At 42.6% G+C, this 12,764-nt stretch overlaps 2 protein-coding genes across 2 annotated transcripts in view; one reads left to right on the top strand and one right to left on the bottom strand.

The window, feature by feature from the left end:
- Positions 1–12,764, bottom strand: part of ctsz (cathepsin Z) — a 471,668-nt gene that overhangs the window by 315,829 nt on the left and 143,075 nt on the right. The window lies entirely within an intron of this gene.
- On the top strand, positions 1,719–6,850 carry LOC308335885 (uncharacterized protein; the record flags this gene model as incomplete). Its single annotated transcript, XM_080793104.1, has 3 exons — positions 1,719–1,859; positions 3,805–4,698; positions 6,084–6,850. Exons 1-3 carry the CDS (start codon positions 1,790–1,792, stop codon positions 6,848–6,850), a joined length of 1,731 nt encoding a protein of 576 aa, XP_080649230.1. The 5' UTR covers positions 1,719–1,789.

Here is a 12,764-nt window from a genome sequence, read left to right as displayed (position 1 = left end):
TACATGTTTAAGCATTTATTCCATATTTACATGTCTTCTGTGGTCTCTAACATTACACCTATAGCTACATGTGTAAGCATTTATTTCATATTTACATGTCTTCTGTGGTCTCTAACATTACACCTATAGCTACATGTGTAAGCATTTATTTCATATTTACATGTCTTCTGTGGTCTCTAACATTACACCTATAGCTACATGTTTAAGCATTTATTTCATATTTACATGTCTTCTGTGGTCTCTAACATTACACCTAGCTACATGTTTAAGCATTTATTCCATATTTACATGTCTTCTGTGGTCTCTAACATTACACCTATAGCTACATGTTTAAGCATTTATTCCATATTTACATGTCTTCTGTGGTCTCTAACATTACACCTATAGCTACATGTTTAAGCATTTATTTCATATTTACATGTCTTCTGTGGTCTCTAACATTACACCTATAGCTACATGTTTAAGCATTTATTTCATATTTACATGTCTTCTGTGCATGGTCTCTAACATTACACCTATAGCTACATGTTTAAGCATTTATTTCATATTTACATGTCTTCTGTGCATGGTCTCTAACATTACACCTATAGCTACATGTTTAAGCATTTATTTCATATTTACATGTCTTCTGTGGTCTCTAACATTACACCTAGCTACATGTTTAAGCATTTATTTCATATTTACATGTCTTCTGTGGACTCTAACATTACACCTATAGCTGCATGTTTAAGCATTTATTCCATATTTACATGTCTTCTGTGGTCTCTAACATTACACCTATAGCTGCATGTTTAAGCATTTATTTCATATTTACATGTCTTCTGTGGTCTCTAACATTACACCTATAGCTACATGTTTAAGCATTTATTTCATATTTACATGTCTTCTGTGGTCTCTAACATTACACCTATAGCTACATGTTTAAGCATTTATTTCATATTTACATGTCTTCTGTGGTCTCTAACATTACACCTATAGCTACATGTTTAAGCATTTATTTCATATTTACATGATTTAATTCATGTAATTGATTTCAGCTCTGACACATGCTCTAGTAGTATATATGTGAAGAGTTTGCCTGTGCTATTAACTCATGAGTTAATAATGTTAATAAAATATTCTCTGGCGAAAAGCTTGAAGTTGCGCGATGGCAGGCAGGCTCTCGGTCAAGTAAAGTAAAAGTACCGAAAATTGGAAATAATCCAGTGAAGTATAGCCTACCTAAAACGTGTACTTAAAGGGCAACTTTAGTTTTTCTCAACCAAGGTTCATGTTTTAGGTTATTAGAGAAAGTACAAGATGAGTTCATTTGCTTTCTTATGTTTTAGCAATTTTTTCATTCGAACATGGGGCTAAATATTTACTATATTCCTACTGGACCCCAGGAAATTACATCTGGTCACAAAAGATCACAGGATCTACTGAATGTAAAGGGGGTACAAACTGACATGTTGAGCAGTATGGCACACAAGACGTCCCAATAGCAGCGATGTTGCACAGAGAACTGTGACCCCTTTGAAAGTAGTTACTTCTTCCCAACATGCATTGCACTGTTTTAGACAAACAGCAGCGTCCAATTAACCTGTACGCTACCAGATCCAAGAAGCTTGCTACACCCCCAGCTGGCAAAGTCAGGTTAGCGTCCAATAGCTTAGCTCTGTTACAGAGCAGGGAGGACTGAGTCAAGAGTAAAGTCACATCCCAGACGGTAAAAGCGGACCTCAAACGTACTGGACCGTCAGAGCGGACCGAAGAAGGAGACGAACTATTTGGGCTTTTCAAGAGAGAGATGTCGGAGGAACAGCTCTACCAGGCAGCCTGCATGCTGAAGCAGCCTGTGGTAAAGTTACACAGAATAAGTAAGTGCATGTTTTCATGTCACTGTACACTTTGATTTCATCTTCAACAGAAAGCACATGTACACAAATGTTGTCGCTACTCGGTGGAGTAACGTAATGCTTCCTCCTAGGAAAAAAGGTGGCTATAAAAACAACTCAAATCTGTAATCATGAGTAACTATCCGCACTAATTAGTATTCATCACCGGTGTCATTTCTCACTTCACTTTGCAGTTAATTGTTCTGTCCCCTGTACCATGTCGATCTGTCCCTGTATTGTATTGTGTTTTGTATGAACGTAATGTTGGGTGCTTGCACATATATGCTTTTGATTGATTGAAATATTTATTAACAGTTTGTAGAATTACAGTACATTTCAAGCACAAACTCAATACAGAGACTGTTAACTGTGAGTGGACGACCCAATTAAGCATTACACTTGTTTACAACAGGGTCCACATTGTTCAATTCATCAAAACATATAGAGACATACAAATGGACACTTCTATGTAGTTAAAGAACAGAACAGGAATTCATCATATATAAGCAAAAAGGGAAAAGATACATATACAGTGAGGGGAAAGGGGGGGGGGGGAGGAATCAGATTTTACAGAGGCCAGTTTCGAATTGCAGCCATCCGTAGGTGCCCTTTGAGAGCGGTTTTGAAGGAGTCAAGGGATTCACATGTCTTAATGACTGTTGGTAGGGCGTTCCACATTTTGGTGGCATAGGAGCGAAAATAATTTAGTCCCTTGTTTGTGCCGAATCTGGGTTGTACATGGTCTGTTGCACTACCTCTGGTGTTGTGGGTGTGGACTTCGTTTACTTCGCACACATGGCATCAACGCATGGTGTGTGCAGGCACACTACACTTTGTCCTTCTTTTTATCATTCATTTTTTTAAGAGCCTGCCCAGGGACTACAGATGAAATTTAGCTTCGGCTAACTCTGGCCCATTCATTTATTTTATTTTAATTAAAAAAAGGCGTTAATGGCATTGTTGGCGCTGTGGGAGTTGATAAAAAATAAGTTAATTAAGTCCTTGGCAGACATTGAGTTCTTAACAATTACAGAGGAAACCTATTGTCCTGTATGTATTGTCCTGAACGTATGCATTGACCTGAGCAGAACTAGTTCCCCTTGTGGATAATAAAGACATCTAATCTAATCTATATATTAGTAGCCCCTAGTTTCCATGCCCTGACAATAGTTGGAAACTACACGTCCACCAGGGGGAGTCCTTGACCAGGCTATGTTCAGCCAAGGGTGAGTATGGCAGTAAGGCCATACTGGCCCTATTCCAAGGTGCTGATAACGGTCGAATCCGCTGAGCAATACATTGTTAAAAACATGAAGAGCTGCCTGTGTGTTATCACTGACATACAGCGAACAGTCTGTGTATTATCACTGACACACAGCGAACAGTCTGTGTGTTATCATTGGAGCACTGACACACAGCGAACAGTCTGTGTGTTATCATTGGAGCACTGACACACAGCGAACAGTCTGTGTGTTATCATTGGAGCACTGACACACAGCGAACAGTCTGTGTATTATCACTGACACACAGCGAACAGTCTGTGTATTATCACTGACACACAGCTAACAGTCTGTGTATTATCATTGAAACACTGACACACAGCGAACAGTCTGTGTATTATCACTGACACACAGCTAACAGTCTGTGTATTATCATTGGAGCACTGACACACAGCGAACAGTCTGTGTATTATCACTGACACACAGCGAACAGTCCAATTCTAACATCAGCGCGTCGGCCACGTCCAACAACGGGATCAACCCCCTCGGTAGCTCCGCATAAGACGGACTCTCCTTTAATACCAACCATGTGTTCATTCGGTTCCTACTTGAACCGGGTTTCAGTTCCCAATAACCAACACGGCTTACATGTTATTTTAAAACGTTTTATTTAGCCTCTGTTTCTCTCTCCTCATTCTCCATCCCAGATGTCTTTCCTGCCCAACTCAAACATCTCTACAGCAGAAAGAGACCTCTCAACCAACACCAGAGAACTCATACAGCTGAGAAGCCCTACGCCTGTGACCAGTGTGGGAGAAGGTTCAGCTGGAGCAGTGCTCTCAAAGATCACCAGAAAGTTCATACAGGAGAGAAGCCCTACCAGTGTGACCAATGTGGGACTAGGTTCAGCCGGAGCGTTAGTCTCAAAGATCACCAGAAAATTCATACAGGGGAGAAGCCCTACGCCTGTGACCAATGTGGGACTAGGTTCAGCGCAAACGGTCCTCTCAAACGTCACCAGAGAATTCATACAGGAGAGAAGCCCTACGCCTGTGACCAATGTGGGACTAGGTTCAGCCGGAGCGGTTATCTCAAAAGTCACCAGAGAATTCATACAGGGGAGAAGCCCTACGCCTGTGACCAGTGTGGGACTAGGTTCAGCCAGAGCGGTGATCTCAAACGACACCAGAAAATTCATACAGGGGAGAAGCCCTACGCCTGTGACCAATGTGGGAGTAGGTTCAGCGCAAACGGTTCTCTCAAACGTCACCAGCGAATTCATACAGGGGAGAAGCCCTACGCCTGTGACCAATGTGGGACTAGGTTCAGCCACAGCAGTCATCTCAAAAGTCACCAGAGAATTCATACAGGAGAGAAGCCCTACGCCTGTGACCAGTGTGGGACTAGGTTCACCAAGAGCAGTAATCTCAAACTTCACCAGAGAATTCATACAGGAGAGAAGCCCTATGCCTGTGACCAATGTGGGACTAGGTTCAGCCAGAGCGGTGCTCTCAAACGACACCAGAAAATTCATACTGGAGAGAAGCCCTACCAGTGTGACCAGTGTGGGACTAGGTTCAGCCGGAGCAGTCATCTCAAAGGTCACCAGAGAATTCATACAGGAGAGAAGCCCTACGCCTGTGACCAGTGTGGGACTAGGTTCAGCCGGAGCGGTTATCTCAAAAGTCACCAGAGAATTCATACAGGGGAGAAGCCCTACGCCTGTGACCAGTGTGGGACTAGGTTCAGCCACAGCAGTCATCTCAAAAGTCACCAGAGAATTCATACAGGAGAGAAGCCCTACGCCTGTGACCAGTGTGGGACTAGGTTCAGCCAGAGCAGTCATCTCAAACGTCATAAGACCAGCTACCACTGACAGACACACACTTACCGATACAACATGCGCATGTGCACACACACACACACACACACACACACACACACACACACACACACACACACACACACATTCTCCCCTCAATACATCTTCCCCCTAAAGAAGATCTCTTGGAATTTCTTGAAATTATTTCATTTTTGTTAATGGTTATTATTACAGCTGTTTATGCTTGTTCTGTAAAACTGACCTACGTCAGATTAGTATTTTATTCATTGTTTTCTTGTTTCTACTTAACTTGTGTGCTTTATTTTGTTATATAGTTTGACGTTGTGGGATTATTTGTGTGAGAGCCAATAAATCCACCAGTGAGAAAGAACTACCATGCCTCGTTCTTAGCTGAAGGAGAGACAGTGAATACAGCTCTGGTTTCATTCTTAGCTGAAGGAGAGACAGTGAATACAGCTCTGGTTTCATTCTTAGCTGAAGGAGAGACAGTGAATACAGCTCTGGTTTCATTCTTAGCTGAAGGAGAGACAGTGAATACAGCTCTGGTTTCATTCTTAGCTGAAGGAGAGACAGTGAATACAGCTCTGGTTTCATTCTTATAGCTGATGGAGAGACAGTGAATACAGCTCTAGTTTCATTCTTAGCTGAAGGAGAGACAGTGAATACAGCTCTGGTTTCATTCTTAGCTGAAGGAGAGACAGTGAATACAGCTCTGGTTTCATTCTTAGCTGAAGGAGAGACAGTGAATACAGCTCTGGTTTCATTCTTATAGCTGAAGGAGAGACAGTGAATACAGCTCTGGTTTCATTCTTAGCTGAAGGAGAGACTTGTGGCTTGTTGCCATCCAATCAGAGAAGATTCTAAAGGAGCGTCATTGTGACATCATCACAATGTGTTTAATAAGGACTTTACTTTCAACATTTCTTCAGTTTGGTATTATATATTCTGCAAGGTAATTTATCTGGAGTCGGACAACGGAAGAGTAAAGGGCTAACTCCTAAATTGTCCTAAAAGTGGAACAGGTAAACGGGAAGAAAGAATTTGGAAACGAGAGGTCAAAGGTCAGCGTTGACGTTTAGCCACACGTCGTCGTCATTATGTCCAGATCCAGGGCGTCTCCACCGTGCCCCCCTGCTGGTCCAGGCGCCGCCGCCAACAACGCCAACAACGTGTTCGAGGCGCGCAAGATGGACTTCTCCGTCCTCTTGGAGTTCAGCCAGATCCCGCCCTCCACCCGGGAGCACCTGAAGAGGGTCTACGCCAGCCTGGCGCTGTGCATGCTGGTGGCGGCTGCCGGCGCCTACGTGCACGTGGTCACCCGCCTCCTCCAGGGAGGCCTGGCGTCGCTGCTGGGCTCGCTGGGCGCGCTGCTCTGGCTGGCCGCCACCCCGCACAACCACAAGACGGAGCGCAAGAGGCTGGCCATCCTGTCGGCCTTCGCCTTCTGCACGGGCCTGGGCCTGGGCCCCGTGCTCGACTACGTCGTCCGGGCGAACCCGGCCGCGGTGCCCACGGCGTTCCTGGGCACGGCGGCCGTGTTCGCCTGCTTCACGCTCAGCGCGCTGTACGCCGAGCGCCGCAGCTACCTCTACCTGGGCGGCGTGCTCATGTCCGGCCTGTGCCTGCTGCTGAGCGCGTCCGCGGCCAACCTGTTCCTGGGCTCCGTGGCGCTGTTCCGCGCGCACACGGTCGCCGGCCTGCTGGTGTTCTGCGGCTTCGTGCTGTTCGACACGCAGCTCATCATCGAGAAGGCGGCGCGCGGCGACAGGGACTACGTGTGGCACTGCGTGGACCTGTTCCTCGACTTTGTCACCATCTTCAGGAAGATGATGGTTCTCATGGCCATGAACGACAAGGACAAGAAGAAGGAGAAGGGGAAAAACAGCAGGGACAACGGCGACTCTCTGTAAGGTTTAGATCTGCTATTTTTCAATAGCTAAAGCACCAAAATGGGTTCCCGCCCCAAAATGCGCTGCACAAGGTGCCCTGTTTTTTCACTTAAGCACCTGCCCCTCTAAATGTCTGTGCACGCCACTGACCAAGATGTTTTTCTTTATTTCCCCTTGAGCACGGTGCATGTTTTAAATATTGTTTTGTAATCTCCAGCAGCTTGGCGTTGTGCCAGCAGAGTGGCGTTCCTCTGCCTGCTGAGAGCCCAAATATCTTAAAAAACTCTGTCCGTCTTGAAGCGCCGCACCACCAGGAGAGCCCCGGGGGCCACCACGGGGGCCTAAGAGACGAGGACCCCACTTTTCTTTATTTCCTGTTTTGAGGCCCCTCCTATATCCAGCTTTTAGTGTACATGTATGTTCAAAGAATTTGTCCTACACACAAACAATAAATGTATGTCATAATTAAGGGCCCCCTCACTTCACACAGGTGTGATATTCGAGGGCCCCTCCTATATACAGCTTTTGTCCCCCCACACGTCTCAATATTTAGCCTTTGACAATGAAAGGAGAAATTAGGTCTTAATGTCCACCAAGTATGGCGTTAAATTTGTGCCAACATAAACTTCAAACTTCATACTTTTTATAGTATAGTTTGTTGACTACTTTTGATGCAGTAATGTTTGTGAAGTCCTCTAACCACTCCCACGCCCCGCTAGCCACTCCCACGCCCCGCTCCCGCTAGCCACTCCCACACCCAACTCTCTGCGTTTATTGTGTGAACACAAACATTGGCTTAATTGGCTGATCACACCCATAGTGATGATTTAATTGGCTGAGCAAAACTATACATATTGAAGCTAAAAGTGAGAGCGGAAAAGTGAGGTCGCAAATTGTGATTGGCCGGTGTTATGATGTATGATGATAAGAGCGCGCCCCTCACTTCACACGGGTGTGATTTTTATTCTTTCTTTCTTTCTTTCTATTGAGGTATTCTATATTGAGGTATTCTATTGAGTCTTTAAAGTTCCGCTGCACCAACCGTGTGCACACTGCTATAGTAGGACGTACCTCCACAATTCAAAAAGCTTTTACATATTATTGTTTTAGTTTTAGTTAGGCCCACTGTAAATCCCTGGAACATGTGACGCGTTTAAACCTAAACACCATGTGTGTAATAATAAAATGCCAACTGTTTATTAATGGTCATAAAATACAGTGGAACACGAGTTCACTCAAACACCTCACGAGAACACCTAGGGCTGTATTTTGCGTGTCTTAAGTACCAGGTCTTATTCCCTAACTTGAGTAAACTAAAGACCTGGAGGCGTGATCAATGCCATTTGGCTATTCTGAGTGGCCAAAGAGCATTGATCACGCCTCCAGGTCTTTAGTTTACTCAAGTTAGGGAATAAGACCTGGTACTTAAGACACGCAAAATACAACCCCTAGTGTTCAAATTCTAAACACCTACAATATGACTGACTTTGATTGTAAAAACTAAACACGTTTATGTGTTTAAAAAGTGTTACAGGCGATTAAACATGTTCTTCTGTTTATAATCTAAACACTGTGACACGTTTAAAAAGTGTTACAAATATGTGTTTAAAACAGTTTATAACCTAAACGCTTGGGTTTAGTGTGATATATTTATTCAAACAATAAAAACATTTCAGAAAGGTAACATTATTAAAAAGAGAAAATAAGTGCAGGTGAGAAAGAAAGCTCATAAATGGCAGGGGCTCCATTTTTGTCCGCGCTAAACCCCTTATCCCTAAACCCCTTATCCCTAAACCCCTTATCCCTAAACCCCTTATCCCTAAACCCCTTATCCCTAAACTTCTTTGCCTTTTTTTTTACTATTTTGAAAAACATCTTTGAATAGTCCAACTATAGCCAATCTACATTCATCACATTGTTGTGAACTTGTAGACTGGGTCATTTTAACTATTAAAAAATGTTTTGCAAAATAGTAAAAAAAAGAAAATGGCAAAGAAGTTATAGGGATAAGGGGTTTAGCGGTGAGGAAAATGGAGCCCCTGGTTCTCACCTGCAATAATTAAACAAATACCAAGTTAAACAACGTAATCAAACAATCACATTTATAATATTGAGCAAAATGGTAAAATACGTTGCATTATTGTCATTGAGGTAAGTTTAATGTTTGTTTTTAGTTCGATGTTTGTTTTAAAAACGCCATTGACAACGAAGGGAAAGTTTATCTTAACATTAAATGCCCATTAACAATAAAGAGAATGTAATGTTTGTTTTGACACCGTTTGTTTTACATTGATCGCCATTTACATCACCTAACGAGTTAGACTTAATTTAATATATTAGCGCCCCTCACACGGGTGTGATTATTTTCATAATATATGGCTTTTTCATCCAAAGCAGTGACTAGTCAGGTTCACTATGTGTTTCTGTTCAAAATTTGTGGAGATTAGCAAAACAATACATTTTCTTAATGTTCAGAACATGGGGAATATAAAAATTGATGTTTGCATTTGCACAGACACCTGCATGGCCGCCATATTGGACGTTCAAAATGGCCACCATAAAATATATAATTTATGCTATCTTGGCTTCTAAACATAGAAAGTGAATTAAATGTGCTAATCCTATGTTTTCTGGGTCAATGAATCCAATACACACCTAAAGGATTGTGCACAGGAACTTGCAGTAGCGCCCCCTAGAGGATGGCCAGAGAAATTCAGGTTTACTATGTTAAACAATACTTTCGTTTACATTTTTAGATTAGCAAAAACTATACATTTTTGGTATCTTCAGAGCATGGGGAATCAAAAAATTCTCGTTTGCATTTGCACAGATACATGCATGGCCGCCATATTGGTTGTTTTATGGACACCATAAAATATATAGCCTAATTTGTGCTGTCTTGGATTCAACCTAGAACCTTAATTAGATAGCTTTTCCAGGTCAAGGAGTTCAAAACAGACCTCAATTTATATCTCAGGGTTATAGAAAAGCAAGAAAGCAAAATGAAAACATAGTCTTTATATTTCTACATTAGCAGCAGGCATGTACATGAGATTACACATTAAAGTGCAAAGAGATTATCGACAAGTTATAAGATTAAACTATATACAATATCTACATCTATCATTCAGGAATATTATTTTACAGCTCTTCATCACTGTCCGGAGTGTCATTTTCCACATTGCAGTCTGCGTCGTTTTCGCATTCACCACACAAACAAAGTTCTGTGCAAGGCAAGTTGTGTCTCCTGCATGAACATCTCTGGGTTGTGCAATGGGTTTTGCACTGACATCTGACCAACTCTACAATGGCCTGTGGTGCAGGTGGAACCTTTGTAGTGGTAGGGAGTATCTCACCATGGCTATTTTGATAATAGCCATGTTTGAGTGGGTCAAAAAGACTCTGCCACATCACAGTCGCTTGGCACCACACCCTACTTTGAACGCGCACACGTTCAATGTGCTCCTCAAGGGCACCAACTGTAGGAGGCAACTTGCTGCTTTCTGCCAGATGTTTGCAAAACAGATACCACCTGAGTTCAGGAATGCTTGTTATATGGATGCCCTTTGTGCAGTACAGCATGCATACAAAGTTGGCAATTCATCAGTGCTGAGATGATGTCCCTCTTTATGTACTGTTGAAACCACTTGGTTTTTCCTATTCCAGAGAACCTTCCAACAGTGTCTGCTCCAGTGAATGCATGGAATACCGGTAATGCTGCTGCCTTGTCTCGTCCCAGCGCATTCCAGATTGGCTCAATCTCCAACGTGCCTGATACCATGCATATAGCAGACACTGTTGGAAGGTTCTCTGGAATAGGAAAAACCAAGTGGTTTCAACAGTACATAAAGATTGACAGGGACATAATCTCAGCACTGATGAAACTAACAGAAGAAGGCGACCTAACACAGGAGGTGAAGGATGCATTGGCCAACTTTGTATGCATGCTGTACTGCCCAAAGGGCATCCATATAACAAGCATTCCTGAACTCAGGTGGTATCTGTTTTGCAAACATCTGGCAGAAAGCAGCAAGTTGCCTCCTACAGTTGGTGCCCTTGAGGAGCACATTGAACGTGTGCACGTTCAAAGTAGGGTGTGGTGCCAAGCGACTGTGATGTGGCAGAGTCTTTTTGACCCACTCAAACATGGCTATTATCAAAATAGCCATAGTGAGATACTCCCTACCACTACAAAGGTTCCACCTGCACCACAGGCCATTGTAGAGTTGGTCAGATGTCAGTGCAAAACCCATTGCACAACCCAGAGATGTTCATGCAGGAGACACAACTTGCCTTGCACAGAACTTTGTTTGTGTGGTGAATGTGAAAACGACGCAGACTGCAATGTGGAAAATGACACTCCGGACAGTGATGAAGAGCTGTAAAATAATATTCCTGAATGATAGATGTAGATATTGTATATAGTTTAATCTTATAACTTGTCGATAATCTCTTTGCACTTTAATGTGTAATCTCATGTACATGCCTGCTGCTAATGTAGAAATATAAAGACTATGTTTTCAATTTACATTTGCTTTCTTGCTTTTCTATAACCCTGAGATATAAATTGAGGTCTGTTTTGAACTCCTTGACCTGGAAAAGCTATCTAATTAAGGTTCTAGGTTGTCTAGAATCCAAAACAGCACAAATTAGGCTATATATTTTATGGTGTCCATAAAACAACCAATATGGCGGCCATGCATGTATCTGTGCAAATGCAAACGAGGATTTTTGGATTCCCCATGCTCTGAAGATACCAAAAATGTATAGTTTTTACTAATCTAAAAATGTAAACGAAAGTATATTGTTTAACATAGTAAACCTGAATTTCTCTGGCCATCCTCTAGGGGGCGCTACTGCAAGTTCCTGTGCACAATCCTTTAGGTGTGTATTGGATTCCTTGACCCAGAAAACATAGGATTAGCACATTTAATTCACTTTCTATGTTTAGAAGCCAAGATAGCATAAATTATATATTTTATGGTGGCCATTTTGAACGTCCAATATGGCGGCCATGCAGGTGTCTGTGCAAATGCAAACATCAATTTTTAGATTCCCTATGTTCTGAACATTAAGAAAATGTATTGTTTTGCTAATCTCCACAAATTTTGAACGAAATTATATTAGGTGACATAGTGAACCTGACTAGACGTTATGCTTCGTCGTGCGACGGTGTATGGCGCGCCGCACGCACACGCACACGCACACGCACACACACACACACACACACACACACACACACACACACAGCAGAGCTACAAGCCCACGGCGAGTGGCATCCGCGATGCATTGTGGGCTTGTAGATCGGCTCGCCAGGCAGCCACACAACAGTCCGCAGCCATCAGCACGGAATTATATAGCCTAAATGACGATAAAACAAACACAAAAGACGAAAATAGACGAGCTAGCCAGGAGTCGAACCTAGAATCTTCTGATCCGTAGTCAGACGCGTTATCCATTGCGCCACTAGCCCGATATCAGACATCCGCTACCGTAAAGGGAAATAAACATTATTATAACGTGCCATTATGACATTTTTCAGAAAAACTATTGTTTTTGCAACAACAACGAGTGAGAGTGAGGTTATTTACAGCCCCCCCTTTTCCCCCCACTGTATATGTTTCTTTATGATGAATTCCTATTCTGTTCTTTGTCAGAAGTGTCTATTTGTAAGTCTCTAAATGTTTTGATGAATTGATGGACCCTAAGCTTGTAAACAAGTGTAATGCTTAATTGGGTCGTCCACTCACAGTTAACAGTCTCTGTATTGAGTTTGTGCTTGAAATGTAGGCCTATACTGTAATTCTGCAAACTGTTAATACATATTTCAATCAATCAATCAATCAATATTATTATCGTCACCAGACTCACCACAGTCAGTGGGAAATAGTTTGTTATGGGATGTTATAATTAGTATGGCCACACGGTGGCGATC

This window comes from Protomyctophum bolini (genome assembly GCF_963924005.1).
Source record: "Protomyctophum bolini genome assembly, chromosome: 20".
Classification (NCBI taxonomy): domain Eukaryota; kingdom Metazoa; phylum Chordata; class Actinopteri; order Myctophiformes; family Myctophidae; genus Protomyctophum; species Protomyctophum bolini.
This window is presented reverse-complemented; position numbering and strand designations above follow the sequence as displayed.